Raw genomic sequence first — 23,033 nt, 5'->3', positions numbered from 1 at the left:
TTACCGTAAAGTAACTCAGTAGCAGGAACAAGAATTACAAAGTTCTTATTTCTAATTTCTTTGAATGCTAAAATTAATAGTCACATAGATGTGATTGGGGAAGAAATTTGCAATCATTTTTGGACTCATAGTTCTTAGATATAATGATATTTCAGTAATGTAGTAATATTGTGCGAGCTTTTTCTTTTTTTTTTTGAGGCTGTACTGAGTGCCAGTCATCAGGTGAGGCATTCAGATGAATGAGATATATAATCACTGATTGATTGCAGCTAGTTCTGAAATGTTTCCAAGTGTGTAAAAACCACAAATTGATAAATGTCCAGGGGTGTTTTAACTTAAGTAAATTTAATGAACTATGAATGATATAGATAAGTATTTTATCAGAACATAAAGTTATTCTTGTTGCTGATGCAAATTAATTTTAATGTGATATTGGATAACTTGGTTAACTACCTGCTTCTAGTATAGCAGCCTAGCAATATCATGATACACATGAAATAAATGTCCAGTTTATTGGTGAATCATTATAAAGTGAATATGACAATACACTGTTGTTTCCTTTTTTTGGATGGGAGGAGCAGATCTTAGTTTCCTGACTAGGGATCAGATCCATTCCCCCTGCATTGGGAACAAAGAGTCTTAACTACTGGACTGTCAAGGAAGTCCTGATAATATACTGCTCATCAAGTTAAAATGAGCATAAAAGAAAAATTTGGGTCTATGAAGATACCTGCTGTTCATCAGTGTAAAAGATTCAGTTCAGTTCAGTCGCTCAGTCGTGTCCGACTTTTGCGACCCTGCGAACTGCAGCATGCCAGGCCTCCCTGTCCATCACCAACTCCTGGGGCTCACCCAAACTCATGTCCATTGAGTCAGTGATGCCATCCAACCATCTCATCCTCTGTCGTCCCCTTCTCCTCCTGCCCTCAATCTTTCCCAGCATCAGGGTCTTTTCAAATGAGTCAGCTCTTTGCATCAGGTGGCCAAAGTATTAGAGTTTCAGCTTTAACATCAGTCCTTCCAGTGAACACGCAGGACTGATATCCTTTAGGATGGACTGGTTGGATCTCCTTGCAGTCCAAGAGACTCTCAAGAGTCTTCTCTAACACCACAATTCAAAAGCATCAATTCTTAGGCACTCAGCTTTCTTTATAGTCCAACTCTTACATCCGTACATGACTACTGAAAAAACCATAGCCAAGATTAGACATGAGGAAAATCAGTCTTGTAGTGAATATTTTTTATGTTCCTCCCATATATTGTAGAATATACATGTTAAAACAACAAAATAAAATAAAAACTGAAATAAGCTGATCTTTTTTTTTTTTCACATTTGGCTTACTGACCTGACTATGTTTTTAAGATTTGTGACTTTCCTTCCTTTTAGAGATGGGAAGTTGATGGTGACCTGATATTAGAATTAAAATGAAACACCACTCAAGCTGTTTCGAGAATGATTGAATTAAAAATCCACTTGATATCCTAGTCCCTTGTTTCTAATGGAACACAACAGAAATTTACAGTACTAACTCTCATATAATTCCTGTCTTCTCCTTGTCTTCCTTACCAGCTTTTATTTTAAAATTCCCTGAATAAAAATAAAACTATTTATGTTTTGTGGGTCTTGTATATCAGTGATTCCTAGGAAATTTCATAGTATTTATAATTAGATAATTTAGAAACTTCAGCACCTTTCTCTTAATTTTCAGAATAATACTTCCTGAATTAGATTTATTTACTTAGGTGGTTTATTTATTTATGCTAGGGGCTTAGTTCATGTACAAAAACATCTTTAAGGAGAGGAAATCACTTATTTGTGGAGGCATATCAGCATTATATTTCTTCTGTTTGTCCTATGGAGATGCAAAATTGATCTGAGCATATCTTACTTTTCTAATAATTGTGTTATTGTCTTTCATTCACATAAAAGAATCCCTGGGGAAAGCCACTCTTAGCTAATAATTTTAATGTAAAGGAAATTATGAAGACAAGAATATTTATTCAGGTAGTAGTCTGTTAGGAGTCTGTAGGCAGCAGCTTTTGTTATTTTAGTAAGAAGTGCAGTTGGCAGAATGATAATCAGTTAAAAAAATCCTGATTGAGCCATGTTCCCTTTTTTGGTTGATATGAAAGCCATTGTTTTGCTCACCAACTGGCAGACCTTCAATTATCCTGAATTTAGAAGTTGTTTACTATACTTTGAAAGTTTAAAAATGAGCCCTCCCTGAGAAACAAAAAGCTGGGTGCTTGCCATTTTTTTAAAAAGAAAAGTAGAATTTTAATGAAAGAAAAATCAATCCACCAATTCAATGTTGAGTGTATTTTCACAGTTTTGAAGGCTTGCTGTGTTTTAAAAATGACAGTAATCAAAGCCACCATTATTAGGCCTCCAAAGTATTTGGGCAGTATTTTGATTTAGGGTGTCAGAACTGCAAGGGGGAGACCATGAGTAAGTCTCTGGGAGTGGATGGATTCCTTGAGAAGATTTGGTTTGAGGGTTTCAACCCCTCAGGCCTTTCTCTGTGGCTTCAGCAGCTGTCTAGAATATCTTGTCTTCCTGGCTGTCTAGGGTGCTAAGAATGTGGGGGCTCATTTTTCTATGTGTTGGGGGTTAACAGAGAGCCAGGGGATGGGGTCTGGGTAGAAAACATCAATTAAACCTAACAGGTGAGCTAGTTCTGCCCATGGCATGGCAGAGTGGCAGGCCCCCTTCCTTTTACCCTTTCCCTCCCTCCTTCCCCCCTCCCTCCTTCCATTCCCTTCTCTCCTCCTTTCATCTCCTTCCTCCCTTCCCCTCCTTCCCTTCTCCATTAGTTCATGTACAAATGCATCTTTAAGGAGAGGAAATTACTTAATTCCCCTGTCTCCCCCTTTGCCTCCTTCCTCCCTTTTTCCTTCCTTCTCCTTTTCCATCTTTTCTTCTTCCCCCCAACCCTGTTCCGTATTCCCTTCTCCTACCCCATTTAGCTTTCTTCCTTTTTCCTCCCCTGCTTCCCCATCCATTTTCCTTCCTTCCCTCCTCCTTCCTTGCTCTTCCTTCTCACTTCCTTCTGTCCTTCCCTCTCATATCTTTGTGCCTCTGCCATCTGCCAGGAACTGTGCTATTGAGGAGCTTGCAGTCCAGTGAGGAATAGAGACGATAAGTATTTACAGGTCCAGAGGGCCTCTGGGATGCTTTGCAGCAGAGGGTGCGGGTGAGATACAGTTCCTGATATCTCTCAGATTTCGGCCACAACAAAGATCAAGGATCCCACATGCCACAGATAAGGCTCTGAGCAGCCAAATGAATAAATAAGTAATCTTTTTTTTTTTTTTTAAAGATGGTAAGATGGAGGCTCAAGGAAATTAAGTGACTTGCCTCAGTCACTAAGGACAGTTTCCAAGCCCGGGCGCTTTTGACTATATCAGGTGACTTGCCATATTGGCCAGTGACATTTTAGGAGATTCACGTTTTTACTTAAGTAAAAGCATTCTAAAAAAATGTAATGCTTACCTCTTTTATGGTAACTCACAATTCATGAATGCCAGCATATGTTTATACAGCACTTTATAATTTTCAGTGCCATTTAGCTCATGTTATTATAATTACCATTTTGTGAGTCAGGCAGGGGATTTTTTATTGGTGGTGATTTTATTCTGGTTTTGCTTTTAAATCCCCATTTTATAGAAGAAAAAAGAGGTATCCAGAGAGGTTAAGTGAGTTGCTTATAGGTGCAGAGCTCCAGCCAACAAATGGCAGCTCCAGGACCAGACCTGGATATCCTAATTCCCAGTTTGCCCTCTCTCAGATAAAGTGGCCTTCTTGTTTGTCACGCACACGCTGTATTTTAGGCATCCTCATGCTTACAGGGCTGTAGTTGGGGTTGTATGAAACAGTTAAACTGGCACTGCCCTTGCCTTCTGGCAGCAAATAATCAAAGTAAGGTAAAAAGTTTTTGGAGTTTATGCCTATACAGGAAACTGTTTTCTTCTGTTGTTAATATTACCTCTTCATCCCAGGGATGGGGGAGCCTGGTGGGCTGCTGTCTCTGGGGTTGCACAGAGTCAGACATGACTGAAGTGACTTAGCAGCAGCAGCCCATGCCAAATCCTGCAAACTTAAGGAGAACTGTAACGTCGTTACAATGCACTCCTAACCCTATTTTCCTTCTCACACTCCAGCACTTTCTCCTTTCTCTTTGCTTATCGTCTTTAACATTTGCTGAAGTGAAGTGAAGTGAAGTCGCTCAGTCTTGTTCGACTCTTTGCGACCCCATGGACTGTAGCCTACGAGGCTCCTCCCTCCATGGGATACTCCAGGCAACAGTACTAGTGAGTTGGAAAAAAGGAATCTGCGAATCTCTTGGTCTCCTCCCCTTCTTCTGAGGAGGATCAGTAGCTTGATCTTTTCCGTGCTCTAGCTTCTTATTTTTACCAGATACCTGGGCTGTGCTTCCCAAACATGGCTTATTCCCAGCACTTACAAAGATCTACCCTGGAGCTTCTGTTCTGCAAGCCCGGGTAGGCCTACAGCTGCTCTCAGGATGAACTTGATCTTGAATGCTCTAGCTATTTGCTTAATATGACCACTCTCAATAGCACAATCTTTGCTAAACTACAAATTTCTGGGAATGGGGAGGAAAAAAAAAATCCATTTCTGGTCTTCCCCTACTCTTCAGATCATCTGTAACTGTTCAGCCCAGCTACCATGGGATAACCAGACTTCCTGTCAGGAGGAGGTGAAGTCGCTCAGTCGTGTCCGACTCTTTGCGACCCCATGGACTTCTCCATCCATGGAATTCTCCAGGCAGGAATACTGGAGTGGATTGCCATTTCCTTCTCCAGGGGATCTTCCCGACCCAGGGATCGAACCCAGGTCTCCCGCATTGTGGGCAGACGCTTTAACCTCTGAGCCATCAGGGAAGCCAATGCTAAATCTCTATCATGGTTCAGTTGCCTGTTGATTCCTATGGCGTTTTTCTGATGTGGATGAATATTTTACAGGGCTCAAATAAACCATTTTCATGATTCATCAAGTATGTTGTGACTATAGATCTACCTTCTATTCAATTCAAGAAACTGTTACCTACTGAGAACACACCTCATATGTACTAGGTCTTTCTCTTCTTTGTTATAGCCGTTCAAGTGGGAGTGCCATATTTAAAAGTTCGGTGTGCCACTTTTATGTATGACATTTCCAAAAGATGGAAATCAAGGTACCATCAGAACTTCTTTGAATATAAAATATCTGAAACCAGAAAGCCATGTACATTTTTAGATTTAACAGTAGAATATATGTGAAGATGTACTGAAAGTAAAAATTATTAAAATGTTCTTAAAGAACCCCCCAGGAATTTAAACCAAGGAAAAAATGTCCAAACTAGTTGCCATTTTGTAATCGTTATAGCCATATTTGCTTCCATGTCTTGTAGTTTCTTAACAAATTACTGTGAAATCAGGTTAGTTGGAACATGAATAAATGTAGAACATAAATGAGTATACTTTTACCTCCCTATTATGTGGCAACATTTTCTTTGATAATCAACATGCCCTCATAATATTGCCCTTAAAATCAGATATTATGTAACCTTAAATTATAGGAAACAGAATATGCCTGAAGGACAATTCTGGAATATATAATTGGGAGCATACAGTCTATAGAATTTACAAGGGTGTTGAGCTCAGTGACATGGTACCTGGAAAACTAGGTCCTCAGTAAAACTTGTTGCAACATTTGAGCTTCTATCAGAAAAGAATACATGTAATAAATTAAGATGGGGAATATGTTCAAATGGTATTCTTTGATCTTCAGTGGATAGACTGCTTACCCCAGAGGATGCAGAAACACCGGCTAAACAATTTATGAATAGCATCTGCTAGAATATAGCCAAACACGTTTAAAAGAATATATACATTTTCCCCTGTGTCTTTGATTATTGAAGATACTTTAGGAGGGCAAACACTAGGGAAAAATCTCTTTATGCAAATATATTTCTGAATAGAAAGGAGGAGAAGTTTGTTTGTGTTACCTGCCAAAATTAATCATTTGATTCTGAACTCTTTCAGATAATGATTAAACTGAGAACAATAATAAGAAAATATATACCAGATGAAATAATTTTATTCAGTGGCAGAAGCTCAGAACTGATCCCAAATAATTTCTCATAACGCTTTTCTTTCTCATTTGTCTTATTCCCCATGTAATAGTTTTAAATGGCATTCTTATGAAATAAATAACTAAACACCAACCATATTTTTTTCATATCCTGACCAATATTTTGGCTGTTTTTCAGAAGAGTCGGAATTTTGAAAATTAAGTAAAGGTTTCTAAAATACCAACTTCAGAAAGTTTTATTTAATTTGCGGAATAATTTTGTTCTCTCTGTTTTTTTTTTTCATAGGGTCTTTATTAATTTAGTCTAGTTACTTAGTGCTTATATTAAATAATCTAATAAAAGTCAGGGTTATAGCATAACGTTTCCCAAATGTGAAGCAGCATCTATTACATGAGACAAAATCTTTATGCTGCAAAATGTAAAAACCATGTATAGAATTACAAGGCACGAGATGGTACTGTATGTATTTTTTAAAGTAGAACATTTTTACAATGTAAGGGGGTATTCAGCTCAAGAAAAGATTGTCAGACGGCTCTGTATCACTGTCGTTTGTTCAGAAAGTGCTCTAAAAATTCATATTTCAGGTTTTCAATACTAATAATATTCCTGATGATTATTTCTCTTTATACAGATAGGATTTAAGATTAAAGTGAGTGTTCTAAAGAGTAAAGACCTACCTTGTTTGTTTTTGCCAGTGATATTTGAATTGTTACAGGCAGAGCTTTCTCTGTGAGTATGTTTGTGTGTGTATGTATTTTTAGATAAATTCATTTAACCAGTGCAGCCTCAGTATTTATTCTCAATTGCCAAAATATCTGTTTTTGTCCTATATTTTCTTTTGTATTGTTATAAATTCAGGATTAAGTGTATTGTAGGTTCCCGGACAAGTATGTTCTGAGATTTCATTAATTTTTGTAAGTTGTAATGGTACTTGAAAAATGTAAGAAATGCTGGAAGAATGCTATTTCATTTACCATTTACTTTTACCTCAATGCAAGACATCTGAAATATGGATAGTCTTTAAAATCAAAGCTGAAAGTGTAGGAGAGTTTCACTAAGTTGTACTGGGGTACTGCTAAGCTATGTATTCAAAAGGAAAATGTGTACATTTCAAAAACCGTTTTTGTTTTGCCTTTTTTTCTCTTTCCTCATTGAAAAGTCATTCTTACCACAGGTTTAACAATAATAGCTACAATTTATGCCTTTATGCTGCTACAGTTTGATGATATACTGCAGTCAGGCCACAGGTTAGAAACACAGGCTGAGTTACTGTATACTGCTGGGTAGTGATTTCCTGTGAACTGATTTATGGATAAATAATTCTATGTTCTTATTATATAGGATAGACAGTTTTTAATTTCTTTAACAAAGCTTGGCTGAACAATGGAAAATTAGATGCTATAGCACAGGGACACAACCACTCTGAGGGGGATAAACAGATGCAGTCAATGTCATGAGTTCTCCTATTTTTAAAAGGGGCTTCATCAGCATTTGGTGTATTGTGGAAATAATACTGCCAACCAGAAGCCCCAGGGCTTAGTTACTCTGAGGCTGGGGTTTTGTATTGATACTCTTTTGCTGAGATCTTTTCAGAGAGTTATGAAATATGTAAACCTTAGCCTTTAGATATGAAAGCTAATGTTTCATTTTTTTCCCAGGCTGAATTTTCATTTTGTTTGAAAATTAATGGTAAAATGTACCTGGAATAAAAGAAGATTATTCATCAAGCTGTTCTATAAGAATACAGCTGATATCTTGCTGGGTTTCTGTATCTGTCTTACCGATTGATTTGTAGGCTTTATTCTTCAATACACCCAATATATATCTGTTTTATCAGCATCTATCTCTTTGCCACTGCAAACTGTGAGAATTATTCTCTTATAGGTGATCTGCTGCAGGTGTTCATGAAATAAACATTTCTTATATTTGAGGTACAGGGGGTAAAACTGTCATTTTGGTTTATTTTAAGAATGGTTTCACTTAGGTATGTGTTTAGCAATAATAAGCTACTCTACTCAACTGTGAGCTCCATAATTACAGGGATAATGTGTATTGGGTTATGTTTTCCTCTTAGTGACTTATGCTGGAGACACAAAAGAAAAATTTGTTAAATGAACGAATAACTAGTGCTTAACATAAACCGTTTTGATGTTTTATTGATTATATTGTATTATCCTCAGAAGTGATCAACTTTCTAAAAACTTGAGTCAAATATTGATTAACTCTAATGTGTATTATCACCATGCTTGTTTTCACATAGTTAAATAATACTAGTGATATGAATTATGCATTTACTGAAAAGAGTATTTGGTGTCTTTAAGACAGGTTATAAACTGATAAAAATAACAAATACAAATGAACACAAGCAAGTATTGATATTTCTTTTGTGATATGTTCACTGTTTGGCAGAAACTGCATTGAGAGAGTAAAAAACTGGTTTCCATTATGGCATCTTTTTAATTTTAGACAAAAATTGCTTCCATTCGCAACCTAATTTTATGTCACTAATGGGAAATTTACCTGCAATTGTATTTTGTTATTTGGTCTAAAGGCATCCTATGAAGAATGGATTGGTCCTCTGCATTTTAGTGAAAGATTTGTCTAGATATAAACAATTTTATTTATATTATGCTTAATTCAATCGTGTTAACATCTGTATGAATTTCAGCCCCCAAATAAAGGCCCATAATTTGCAACTCAAAGACCTTGAAACTGCATCTGTAATAGTCCTCAGTACCAAGCATTTTGTAAATGTGTGCAGATGATAAATTCTTTGGAAATAGGAAAGATGATGTGGGAAACAGTGGTTATGTCTGAAATGGCACTGTTGAGGGAGATGATTTTTTTCTCAGAGAAGCTGGCTTTTTAGGCCCTGACACCTGTTTCCTTATTGGTCTCATATGTTCCTTTTTTAACATTAAATGTCAAGACCTTGGCCCATGTGTAACTGTGTGGTGGGGCACAGCACACACGGGCAGAGCTGAGTGGGAAGGGAATTAGTCCTGTAGGTAGAAAACTTGTCAGATGAAGCCTAGAGCCTAGTCCTGGCCGTCATCCACTGATGTTCTAGAAAACTCACTCTTTTCTTATCTTCACCTCATTTTCAGGTGTCACACTGACTCTGTGCTCTCCTCTGAGGATGAACTCTAATGGTTTGGGAAAAAAAAAAAACAACACTTTGTATACTGTAAAGTAATATAAAGGATATTGTGATAAAATAAGCTCCTTCTAGGATACACAAACCAACCAAGAGTATTTACTGTGCAGATATATAGAGAAAGGAATTGCTTCAGGCTGGGTTGACCAGAGTTGGAATTATTCTTGGTACATAATTTGAAGAATGCATACAATTTCCAGAAGTGAAGGCATGGGATGAGTACTCCAGACAAAGTGAGAGTGTGATACGTATTCAGAAAAGAATTGGGAATTGCCATTTATTGAGCATGTACTGTGTGCCTGGCTGGCTGTGTGTGTGTGTGTGTGTGTGTGTGTGTGTGTGTGCATGTGCTCAGTCACTCAGTTGTGTCCAGCTCTTTGTAGTCCCACAGATTGTAGCCTGCCAGGCTCCCCTGCCCATGGAATTTTCCAGGCAAGAATACTGGAATGGAGTGCTATTTCTTACCCTAGGGGATCTTCCTGACCCAGCGATCGAACTTGCATTGGCAGGCAGATTCTTTACCACTAGCGCCACCTGGATGTGTCTAGTACTATCTAATCATCATTAGTTTTCCTCATTTTTTGGACTGAGGCTTTAAAACCTACTCATGGCGTATAAGCATTAGAAAGAATTTTGTATACTTACACTGTTTATATCGAGATTTCTCCAACGCTGTGAGTCCGATATCCCCTGTGGGTACATACCCTTTCTTCTTTCTTTGTCCTCCTTCCCTGTACTGAGGCATTTCTTGGGGGTCTGTATCTCTCCTTAGAGGGAGTCAGGAAGAGGCTGTTATGGTATAATTAGATACACCTATCTGGATTATTTCAGCTCTTCCCCCCACCCCCGCACAGAATACTTCCTTCTTTTAGTCTATCTGAATTCTAGTCCAGGTTTTTAAATAAAAATTACTGGAGTATAGTTGACTTACACTGGTGTTAGTTCCAGGTGTACAGCAAAGTGAGTCGATTATACATCTCCATCTAGCCAGTATAGCTTCATTGTCCTCAAGTTTTGCTTTGATGGTGTTACATCTATACCCAAGAGCTTTCAAAGATCTGTCCTCTTCTCGTGTTTACTAGGCACTTAATCTGTGCCATCCGACGGCCACATTCTCATTCTCATTTTAAGCCTGGTGGCAACCCTAAAGAGCAGGCATTATTACTATCCCCATCTTACAGACAGTGGAAACTGAGTCTTGAAGAGACTAACTGAACAACTTGCCCAGAGGCTCACAGCTGACAAGAAGAGGGGACTGGGCATGGACTCACCTCTGACCCCAGGCCTTGCTTATGACCTCTGACCCATGCAGTGTGCTGCTGAGTTGGGCATTCAGGCCTTCCAGAGTTGGAACCAAGCTCTTTCCAGTCTTTTCTTCTGATGTGCTTCACACTTGAACCCATGTGGCTTGTAGGCTACTAAGATGAATGAGCACAGGGTATTTGAAGTGAATCTCTGATTTCCTAGTGATGTTACTCAAGGTAACCCAGCCCTGCTTAACCTCCCTTTCCTCATGAAAGGAGCTGAAAATAGATATCTGGGGTGAAGTTCTGATGGAGAAATTGAAGAGGTTCACGTTCAGTACATTTGATGGTATAAAAAAATGAGACACTGAGAGGTAAAGGGTTTTTGTACTGTTTTTGTTAGTTTTAAAGTAGGAGAGATCTGAACTTGTAGGTAAAAGGAAGGCGACACTGCAGGGCAAGGCTGTAAGAAATGAATAAGCAGGGGGGAGGGGCAAGAACAGGGATAAAAGGAGGGACATAATTGATGTATGCTCTTCCTTTGTGATTTAAAATAATGAGGGCCTTTTGTAGGCACTTGACTGAATTAAAGATTAAATGATATTGAAGTCATCCTTGAGTAAATATTTTTGAAATTAAGTATATTTGCCTTTTAGGGAGCATTACATGCATGAGAAGACAGTTCAGTTGTCTCTGACTGTGCGACGCTATGGACTGTAGCCCGCCAGACTCCTCTATCTGTGGGATTCTTGTCCATGGCAAGAATACTGTAGTGGGTTGCCACTACCTCCTCCAGGGGATCTTCCCGACCCAGAGACTGAAGCCGTGTCTCTTACATCTACTGCATTACAGGCTGATTCTTTACCACTAGCTCCACCTGGGAAACCCTAGGAAGCATAAATGTGTCAAGATAATTACTGTAAATTGTTGGAATTAATGATATCCAGGCTCTGTACTGGGGCTTCTCTGGTGGTTCAGATGGTAAAGAATCCACCTGCCAGTGCAAGAGACATGGGTTTGATCCGTGGGTCAGGAAGATTGCCTGGAGAAGGGAATGGCAACCCACTCCAGTATTTGTGCCTGGAGAATGCCATGGACAGAGGAGCCTGGCGGGCTGCAGTCCATGGGGTCAAAATGAGTTGGACATAACTGAGCAGCTGACACATACAACAGAGCTCTGTACTAAGGGCTCTATATTCAGGCTCACAATATTCATGTGAGGTCAGTATTTTTATTGTTGCATTTTACAGATGAGAGGATTGAGGTACGGGGAAATGATGGAACTTGCTGTGGTTACATGGTTAGTTGGTAGAGGAGCCAGAATATGAGCAGCAGCAGTTTGGCTTGGAAGCTGGAGTTCTTTGTCATTATGGTGTCTGCTTCCCAATTTGATTTCCTCAAGCAAGGGAGGTGGGAGGCATGTTCAAGTGGCGGGGAGGGGGGGGGCGGTGGGGGGGTGGGGGGGGGCGGGGGGACATGGGTAAACCTATGGCTGATTGATATTGATGTTTGGTAGAAACCAACACAGTACTATAAAGCAGTTATCCTTCAATTAAAAGTTAATTAAAGAAAAAGAAAACCAATTCAGTTTCCTCAATTAACACTTGATACCAGCCCAAGTAATATTTCTGTTTGTTTTATACCAAGGAAGGAGAACTGTATCTCAGGAAGGTATTTCCAAAGAAGGTTAATACTTTAGACAAGACCTTGTTTGGAGGAAAGGCTTGTTGAGAAGAGTTGCTCCAAGTCCCTGCCAGGCTGGAAGAGAGCAGCCTCTGGACATGGCGGTCCTAGCACTTCTCACATCTACAAACTCTGGCAGGTAGTTAAGCAAAGAGCATGACTTCTAGGTGCAGGTTAGTCAATATGGTGTGAAAAAGAAAAAGCACACACCACTTCCCATTACCTGAAAATAGCGTGTATCAACAGCTCTCTTCCAAGATGTAGAAACCAACCTGTAGCAGCTGCTCTCTGTGAAGGCATTAAGTGGTGAAGACACCTGTATGTGTCTAATTCCAGCCCAAACAAGTCTCCTTCCGGCTCATCAAGGTAGGGAGAGAATTCATCTAAATAGAGATGAATAATTTCAATAGAGTGATTGTCTATCATTTCTGGTAGAGATTCCTCCTCCTCTACTTTTGTAAAAAATTGAGGTATAATTAAACACAATAAAATACAGGCATATTAGGTGTTTGGTTACATGGATTTTGACAGTTTTTATACCCATGCAACCACCAGCTGAAACTAGAAATCCCTTTTATGTTCCTTTCCAGTCATGACTCTGCTCTCTTGAGGTCAGCACATTCTGACCTCTCTTCTCATAGAAGAGTCTTGCTTGTTCTTGTATTTCATATAAATGAAAGCATTAGGAGATATTCTGTTGTGTCTGGCTGCACTGTGGTATAAACTTGCAGCAGAACATTCCACAACAATAAAGAGGAATGAACGATGACACACACTAGCATGAATGAATCACCTCTAGAGTTGTGTGTTAAAGTTTACAGGATTCCATGGCTTCGTGCTACCTTTGTATTCTTAGTAACCAAATGACCCACACAGTTGTCTTCTACTTGTTTAGGAGTTGCTGGCTTTGTTTTTTCTCCCTCTAATCTCTTATAATAAAATACCATCTTTAGGAGATGGTCAGGTTATACTCAGGCTTCCCAGGTGGTGTTAGTGGTAAAGAACCCACCAGCCAGTGCAGGAAATATGCAAGGGATGTGGGTTCAATCCCTGGCTCAGGAAGATCCCCTGGAGGAGGGCTCAGCAACCCACTTCAGTATTCTTGCCTGGAGAATCCCATGGACAGAGGAACCTGGTGGGCTCCAGTCCTTAGGGTTGCAAAGAGTCAGACACAACTGAAGCGACTTAGCATGCACACACAGTTTATACTCAACTTGTGGGCTATCACGATAATGGATTTTTAAAGGGAATTTAAAACTGTGGAGTGGTTTTTTTTTAAATTTTAAAGGAAATATGTTAGGTCCCACGGTATCTTTTTAGTACTTTCAGAAGTCAGGAGCAGTAGAGGAAGCAAGGGAGCAGACCGGGCCTCTGCGGATGGCTGCCCAGTGGGCGCTGGATGTTCATTTCATGACTACTCCTTGCTGTGTGCTGTGCACTTTTCATTGTCATGAGAGAGAATGTTAGGAAAACTATCCCCACAAGAAAACAGCTTTTCTTGGCAAGTGAAATATGACTTAAGGAGCCAGAACTGGAGACATACGGTACTATGAATGAGAGCTGTGTTACTTTATTGGATCTGAGTCCAGGCACTATTTATACTGCAGCATATTCAGCACCAGATTGTTAAATCTTAATACTGAAACAGTGCATCATTTTAATATTTTTGTTCTGTTTATTCCCTGTTTTCAAGCATTATGTCAAGCATTGCGCATTCATTGATTTCATCTTGGACAGGACGTGCCCTGACCAGAAAGTTCATTTCCTATTATTGGAATTTTGCCCCATAGCTATAAAGCAGCATCTTATGAAGCTTTTAAAGGTTTACTTGGGTATACAGGTGTTATCTCTCTTTGATGATAAAATATATTTTTTGAAAGAACAGTGTAACTGGAACTCACCTGTGTTGCCAAAAATAAAAATAAAAATGCTGTTCCTCGTCTATCACTGTAGCATAGCTGTGTGGGAGTGTGGCAGTTTTTGACATCTAGGGGACCTTTGGATTTTTTTGTAGCATACAAATAACATGCTTGTTTCTCTGTGTTGCTTGTGCAATGAGTTTCTCCTTATATTTTGTTATCAGTGTATGGGTGCCCTGTGCTGCAGATAAGGTCCATCTTGTGACTAGCCTAGCATTTTCACCATGCCTTGCTGAAGCTGTCCTGTGAGTCTGTCCAGGTCTGACCAGGATTTTTATTGTCTCCATTGTCTTGAGTGTTTACCATATGTAGCACAGGGGAAGGGTACCACTGTCACTGTAAAAAAAAGCTGAGGAACTATCAAAGGGGGGAAAAAAGGAAGTTGAAGGCATCTCTGCTATTTCTGATCTGTGGTCAGTCATTGTGCTATGGAACACAAGCCCTCCGCCTGGTGAAATGTGAATTTAGAAGTGAATTCTCATTGCTTCTTCAGCTCCAAATGCTATTCACACTGGGGTTCGCACCACAACCAGGATGTGACTGTGTGTGTGCTGAGCCCACACACAGGAATTTTCTTGTACAATTCAAAACTGAATCTTATATTTACTTAAGACTTGCTTTTTTTTTTTTTTTTGTCTATGAAATCAGCAGTTCGGTATTTTTAGCATCAGTCTTAAGTTAGACTGTGAAATAAGACTTTGGGGGAAGGAAGTGTCCGTATGGTTTTCTAAGTAATTTAAGAAACAGGAAAACATAAAAAAAACTGATTGTCCGTGATTAAACCTCATCCTTTCGTTCTCATCTTCCTGTATAGTTAACTCAATTGTCAGCCGGAGAGAAATAGGCTATTGCACGGGGTTGTAAAATATCTGAGTGGGCCTTGGATGTTGGCTATTGGATGACCTTCTTAACATTGAACAAACAACGAGAGGGTTTAATAAATAGCAGCTATGTGTTTATTATGTTTTTCTTCCCTGTGCAGGAATAATCAAGCTGGGGAGGTGGAACCCTCTCCCCCTCAGTTATGTGACAGATGCACCCGACGCGACAGTGGCCGACATGCTGCAAGATGTCTATCACGTCGTGACGTTGAAAATCCAATTACAAAGGTGGGTGTCTCTGAACATCTGCCCTTCCTTACTCTCGGAGCTGCTCCGTCGATCATAGACTCGCTGCAGAGATCAGCTCATCCTGTCTTTGTTAATTTCTTGACATCAGATGAAATGAAAAGAAAAAAAAAAAAAGAAGAGGAGGGGAAGGGGGCCCTTCACCAGGCATCTTTATAGTCCACATTCCAACTGTTTTATGTTTTGTTTTCAGAAGCGGTGAAGTGGTAACCTAGGGGGAGCTTGATAAATCATTAAAAATCTGCAGCCCGTAAAGAGGCACTTTCCAAAGCGCCTAATTTAATGAGTCCTCTGGTTAAATGCTTAGTACATAATACTTGAAGAATCAACACCTCTGCTGTTTCAGGCTTGTGTTTGAGGAGTGAGTTGGGTGCCTGGGTAGCCTACTTACCCAGAGGGCGCTGCCACTGGACTTTGCTTTCCTCTCTGGTAGCTTGCAGAAGTTCTGGGAATGGTTCCTTTTTTCCAGATACAGCACTCAAGACAAAGTATACCGCTAAAGAATCAAGAGGGTCTCTGCCATACCTTGTGTTGTAAAGTACCTGCAAGTTATATCCCTTATATTGTCCTTTCCTCTGTTGCTGCTAAGTCACTTCAGTCCTGTGCGACCCCATAGACGGCAGCCCACTTGGCTCCCCGTCCCTGGGATTCTCCAGGCAAGAACACTGGAGTGGGTTGCCATTTCCTTCTCCAATGCATGAAAGTGAAAAGTGAAAGTGAAGTTGCTCAGTCTTGTCCGACCCTCAGCGACCCCATGGACTATAGCCTACCAGATTCGTCCGTCCATGGGATTTTCTAGGCAAGAGTACTGGAGTGGGTTCCCATTGCCTTCTTAGGTTTTGAGTTTACCCCCTTTCAGAGAATTTGCACTTTAATAGGGACCTACCATTCCTGTCCTTGTCTAGGAATACTTTAATATCTTTAGTTAGTTTTTGGTTAGGTAAGTAACATCTCTAGATTGTTCTGTGAGGGTTAAGGGTGAAAGTGAAAGTAGGCCTTCAAATCTGATGAAGCTTATGTTACGTTTAACCTTAGGAATGTCCAATAATTAAATTTAAATTGCAGAAGTTTGTAAGCACACTGCCATGCCATTTCTATCAGCAGGTTGGAAAAATCATACTTTTAAAAATTGGCATTTCTTTATCTGCAAAATGACTGTTTTTCTCAGGCTAGTGTGATGGCCAACTGAAAGAGGCCACAGTGGGCTCTGCTGAGGCCCTAGAGAAGCAGTTTTACTCCCTTTCCCTCATTTCGAGCCCAGGTTCGACCTTGTTCTTTGCCGCTTCTCCCTATGCTTTACGGAACGGGGGGGTGACTGCTGTACTCTGCACTATTAGGGTTTGCATGTCATTCATTCTTCCTCTGTTTTCCAGTTGTTCGAAGTTGGAAGACTTGCCTGCAGAGCAGTGGAACCATGCCACGGTCCGCAATGCCTTAAAGGAATTGCTTAAAGAGATGAACCAGAGCACATTAGCCAAAGAATGCCCTCTCTCCCAGGTCAGTGTCTTCAGCACAAATGAAGCGGCCATGGGTGTGCTGTCTAGCCAGAGGGGCACTCCCGCTCAGACAGTTGTCTTTATATTCACACTACATCGTGTTGTTCAGTTGCCCAGTCGTGTCCAGCTCTTTGTGATCCCATGGACTACAGCATGCCAGGCCTCCCTGTCCCTCCCCATCTCCCAGAGTTTGTCCAAGTTCATGTTCCTTGCATCCATCCTTCTCATCGTCTGATGCCCTCTGATGTCCAGCCTTCTCATCCTCTGATGCCCTCTTCTTCTTCTGCCCTCAGTCTTTCCCAGCATCAGGAACTTTTGCAATGAGTCCCTGGTGGCTCAGCTGGTAAAGAATCCGCCTGCAATGCAGGAGACCCCAGTTTGATTGCTGGGTCAGGAAGTTCCCCTGGAGAAGGGATGGGCTATCCGTTCCAGTATTCTTGGGCTTCCCTGGTGGCTCAGACAGTAAAAAATCTGCCTGCAATGCAGGAGACCTGGGTTTGATCCCTGGGTTGGGAAGATCCCTTAGAAGGTGACACTACATCTTAGGTGGGCAAAAATATGGAGATTGTGATGCTTTTTGTTGTAGAGGAGAATTTATCACTTACTAGAGCTCTGATGTAGGAGGAATCACATTAAAACATTTTACACTCATTCTTTAACTTTTCATACATGTCATAGGAGGTGTGTATCAATATTTCTATTTTATAGGTCAAGAAAACAAGGCTCAGAGGCCCTTTACCTGCATAACCTCACTCAGCTGGTTAATTGCAACTCCAGTTGAGACCTCTCTTGCCAAAGTTCAGGCTCCAAGTTGCATTTCTTGGTCAATGAAATGGGTCAGCCATGCCAAATACATCTTAATTTGTTTATATTTGTTCATTGAGCCTTTTCTGGGTCTAGCAGAGAGAGATGATCTTTGCATCATATATGTTCTATAGAGATTTCGTGGTGAGTTCAGCATGTAAAAATGCACTGTGAGAAAAAGTGCTACTCTTTCTTTAATGAACTGATCATAAGCTGTGCTGCTGCTGCTGCTGCTGCTGCTGCTGCTGCTGCTGCTGCTGCTGCTGCTAAGTTGCTTCAGTCATGTCGACTCTGTGCGACCCCATAGACGGCAGCCCACCAGGCTCCCCTGTCTCTGGGGTTCTCCAGGCAAGAACACTGGAGTGGGTTGTCATTTCCTTTTCCAGTGCATGAAAATGAAAAGTGAAAGTGAAGCCGCTCAGTAAGTGTCCGATTCTTCATGAACCCATGGACTGCAGCCTACCAGACTCCTCCGTCCATGTGATTTTCCAGGCAAGAGAACTGGAGTGGGGTGCCATTGCCTTCTCCAGATCATAAGCTATAACAAGTCACAAAAGTAAGAGATCGAGAGGATGAAAAGGAGGAATGCAGAGGAAGGGCTTCTGTTACTGTTTGTGTTTATTGGTGAGGGCACCACTTTTTCTAATGATAAGATGTTTTGATGGCTATAGGTAGTGGCTTAGAACAGCTGTGAAGTGAACTCAGGTTGACATTATTTAAAGCTATGAATGGAAATCCATTTTCTGGTGTGAGTTGCTACACTTGATTTAAGACAGTAGGCTGACTGCATGTCTGTCAAGTTCAAGGGACAATAACAAGAACCATGGAAACTTCATATGTCCTGAGCTATGTTCTAGGGTAACAGTCTTTGGGGGAAGTAGGAAGCCTAGTGGTTAAGAATCTGCATTGAGAATCAGTCAGATCTGGCTTTACGTCTTGGCTTACAAGCCTCTGTGACCTTATCTATTTCTTTGTAAGTAAAACCTGGAGAATAATAGTTCTAAGTCATATAATGAGGAGTAATGAGATAAATCACATAAATTCTTGGCCTAGTACTGGCATACAATGATACTCCATAAATAGTACCAGCTGTTATTATTGAGACATGATATTGTTGGTGTGAATTGAATATTTTTTATATGTGTCTTGGAGAGTGTTTTGGAATAGATCCTCTGAGACAAAGCCTGCTATTAATATCTTTGATTCCAAAAAAATCAAGACAGCATGCACCTGAGTGATTGGTAGATGGAAAGGGACACTAGTGTTTCTTGACTATCAATCATGTCCCTGCTTCTGTGCTTACAGCTTTTGTAGGCCATTTCAATACCTCCCTGTTGGTATGTTTTATCTAACTCTTTGTGACCTTTTGGAGTCACACTAGGCTCCTCTGTCTATGGGATTTTTCAAGGCAACAATACTGGAGTGGGTTGCTATTTCCTCCTCCAGAGGATGTACATAGAATTAAAGCTTGTTGCTAGAATTTTTATTTATTCCAATGTGATTACTTACGAAGTTCTAAAATATACGTATTTTGAATTATTCTGATCACATATAGGGACTGGATAAAGAACAATTTAGAAAAACAATTCAGTCGTTTGTGTTAAATTTTACAGTTAGTCACAGTTAATTTTCTCTTGGATTTACTTAAAAGTCAAATTGGGCTTTGCCTGGAAGTAGACAAGCTCCTAACTTAATATCACCAATTCGGAAATTTATCCAGGGTTTTTGAGGCCTGCAGGAATTTGGTCATTGTTGATCTGTTGTGATTATTTGGTTTGGTTATAGCTGTAAGATGTGACTAGAGAGACAGCCTGCATGGAAGGAACCCACATGAGGAGCTGAGAGCCCTGAGCTCTACTCTTTTTCTCTCTCTCTTTTTCCTGGCTGAGCCATGTGGCTTGTGGGATTGAACCTGGGCCCTGGGCAGTGAAAGGACCATGTCCTAACTATTGGACTACCAGGGAATTCTTGAACCTCAGTTCTTTTGTGATCTGGGGCAAGCCTGTCCACTCTCAGAGCCTCGTTAAGCTCGTCTGTAAACTGGGCATGGTTGTGTCCACGTGTGTCGTGTAATTTGCAGGGTTGTCTTGAGCTTTGAAAGAGAACATCTTTACCCTTGCTGTAAAAGTGCTTTTGCTCCCCCATTTTCTCTTCGCATCGCTTGCCCACCGAGTTGCCCAACCTCAAAAGTGTCTTTTCTGTCACTCTCAGAGTAGATACTATGGGTTCTACCACCTCCATATTAAAATCTTCCTCCTTTGTGCCATTGCCTTGTTTAGACTTTCATCACCTCTCTTGTGAAACCTTTTCAGTCATCCTGCGTCATAATCTTTCTTTTGGCACCTGCTTCTCCAACACTAACATTGTATCATTTCCTTGTCTATAAGCCTCCAGCGGCTCCCCCTGCTCAGCCTATAGGGAGAACAGACTGAATAGCCTGTGTATGCTGTGAAGATGACAGACACTAGCCTGATTTCTATCCGTCACCTTCCTCCCTCTACCTACATCTGCTCAGTGCTCCAAATGTATGCAGCTGAAACATTTAACATTGCTCAGACTTCACCAAAATGTTCCCAAGGGTGGGAACAATCTAACTACTACCCTTAGCAGTTTCTCTACTCCATGCCCCTGTGTTTTTGATATTTTTAAAATTTCCGTAGAAACCTCTTTACCTGTTCAAGGACTAACCTCCCCTGTCTGCATGAGACTAGTCCTCAAGGGAGATGTGCCACGTTAATCTCTGGCTTTGGTGGCCCCTGTGCACAATGCTGGTGACCTTGGAGTCCTTCGGTGTGGCGTTGCTTTGCTTTTGCTGTGTGATTTCTCTTGGCTAGCATGCCCTACTCTCTTCTGCTTGATGAAATCCTTCAAATATCAGTTGGGAAGTCACTTCTGGTGAAGAACCCTGACCTTCTGATTAAAGTAGTTGCTTCTGCTTTTAGTAACCTTTTGGACACACCCCTGTCAGAGCACTTATCACAACCTGCTGTCAGTGTTATCTGCCAGTTCTCATCACTTAATGGACTGCTTCACAATAGCAGAAGCCATCTCTTATCTTTTATCTCAGAGTTCTCAGCATTCAGCACAAAGAGTATCTTGAATGTAGTTGTTACTGTAATGCATGAGTTTTAAACTTTGGCCCAACTAGGCTTTTGGGTTGGATATTCTTTGTGATTGGGGAATGACCTGTGATCCGGTGTATTATAGGATGTTTAGAAACATCCTTGACCTCTACCTACTAGATGCTAGTAGCATTCCCCACCCAACTCGGTGCCAGCCAAAATGTCTCGACATTGCCAAATGTCCTTTGAAGGGAGGAAAATGATTCTTGGTTGAGAGCCACTGCTCTAAGGTGTTTAATTAATTTAATAATTAAAATGTTTTAAAAAGTTTTATAAAATATAAAGTTTTATTATTTTTACAGTGTTTTTGGCAGCTCTAAAATGTTTGGAATGAGAAACAATGAATATAGTACTTTGGTGGTTGATGCCCCCAGAACATTTTCAATCAAACGGAGGCTCTTTTCTATTGCTTAGATATGGGGGATATTTGATTTAGGCTTCTGGTATGTTGTGTGATTTTGGAAAACATCACTGGAGTAGTCCTTCTCGGCCAGCAAGGGCACATAGTATATGTGTCTACATTAATCCTATGGCTGTTACTCTGAAACATTCTGGATTATTCACTTAAATTGCATAGCTGGATTGAATTTCAGTGTGCAGATAAGCTCACTCATTTTTTTGGTGGTTACCATAGAATAGGTGAATATATTTTTATTCAACCTGTGTAGTGTTAAAAAGAATGAATTTTTGTTTATAGAAGGTGAAACAGTAATTTAAAAATGTATTTTACCAGCTTGAATGGAGTCCCAGTTGACTCAGGTACTTTACAAAGGATTGGGGGTATAGTGGTGAAGATGAAAGAAACGAAACTTTCAGCCTAGGAAGAAGAGAGTGGAGCATCCAATTGTACTTCACAGGAGAACGGTAGATTATTGGGCTATTTAAAATATTCTCAGTTCATGAGTAAAAGACTGGTTTTGAAATAATTCTCCCTTATTACCCCCATGTCAATCCATTTTAGGTATTTCCTCATTTAAGTTTGGCAGTTGCATAAAAGAATAATTCAGTGGCTAGTATATGTTTTCTTGAATATCCCAGTGGTCTACATTTCAAAAGAGCAGGCTTGAGGGCAGAAGGAAAGAGTGGAAAAGTCCATAAAAGGGCAACAATTGCAGGCTGAGGCACATATATTTAAAGACAGGGAAGTCGTGATTTAGCTGTTTGTTCTCTGTCTGGCCAGATGCTTAGAAAGTATAGGTTATGTTTGTGTGTCTGTGTATTTATTTTTGATTTCACCTTTCAAAATATGTTTAAGTGCTGACAGCTTCTTCCTTTTCCTCTGATGTCCTCCTGACTCACCACTTCCAGCCTCTTCCATCAGCCCCATTGTCTGTCCCAAGCATCCTACTTTACTGTACCTTAGGCCTAGGTCTTCCTTATTAAATGGTCTCTAACTATTCCAATTTGAAAACATTATGAACATGTCTTTCTGTGGCTTACTAATTTTTTACTCAAGGAAAAGTTAAAAGACAAAACCCCAGATCCTTAGGGTTTTAAACAGTACCCACCTTAACTATCTCATAGGTTATTAGGATGATCAAATGGAAGGACAGTTTGCAAATGCCCCCTCCTCCCTTCCTAACATTATCTCTGCAACACTACACATGCTTAAAACTTTTTTCGTGTATGTGGTAAAAAATGTATAACATGAAGTTTATCATTTTAACAATTTTTAAATTTATAATTTTATAATCTAGTATCATTGACTACATTTACAGGTCATACAATCATAACCCCCCACCCCCATCTATTTTCCAAACTTTTTATCAGTCCAGATGAAAGTTCTATAAATATTAAGCAATAATTGCCTATTCTTCTCTCTTCCAATAGCCCCTGGTTACCTCTGTTCTATTTTCTGTCCTTATGAATTTACTTATTCTAGATGTCTCATAAAAGTAGAATCATAGAATATTTGTCCTTTTGTCTTGGCTTGTTTAACTTAGCATATAGATATATTTTTAAAGCAGCTCTGTCCCATGCCCCTATTTGAGGTTTTATTGCCAAATATTTGAGGAACAAGATGACTGGTAGAAGTTACTAAACTGTGAAAATGTTATAGTGTTATGGTGGTGTTTATGTAGTCTTTTAGAGTCATAGATTGTAGGATAATGATTTGTGTCATTTTAAGCAAGTCTTGCCCATTTGAGGGGTCATTAAAGGACCAACCTAAATTGCAATATGTCAAAATAATCAGACAATGAAATCAAATAGCCAAATGGGTCAATAGAAAATAGCAGATTGATCATGCCCTCATCTATAGACTAGTGACTGATCAAATGACTGGATTGGTGTTGTCTTAACTGTCCGTTTCATTTAATCTTAAATTCATGCATGTCCTGTGTTAAGCAGGTGTTGACTGTCCCTTTCAGTTCTTATCATGCAAAGT

The 23,033-nt window shown here is 40.1% G+C and overlaps 1 protein-coding gene across 1 annotated transcript in view; it reads left to right on the top strand.

Moving 5' to 3' along the window:
• SATB2 (SATB homeobox 2) overlaps positions 1-23,033 on the top strand; it is a 195,525-nt gene that overhangs the window by 62,265 nt on the left and 110,227 nt on the right. The window contains exons 3-4 of the mRNA XM_052635479.1: positions 15,081-15,207; positions 16,599-16,722. Coding sequence (XP_052491439.1) covers positions 15,081-15,207; positions 16,599-16,722 — 251 coding nt within the window. The remainder of the gene's footprint in view (positions 1-15,080; positions 15,208-16,598; positions 16,723-23,033) is intronic.

Source organism: Budorcas taxicolor, chromosome 2 (assembly GCF_023091745.1).
Source record: "Budorcas taxicolor isolate Tak-1 chromosome 2, Takin1.1, whole genome shotgun sequence".
Lineage (NCBI taxonomy): Eukaryota > Metazoa > Chordata > Mammalia > Artiodactyla > Bovidae > Budorcas > Budorcas taxicolor.
This window is presented reverse-complemented; position numbering and strand designations above follow the sequence as displayed.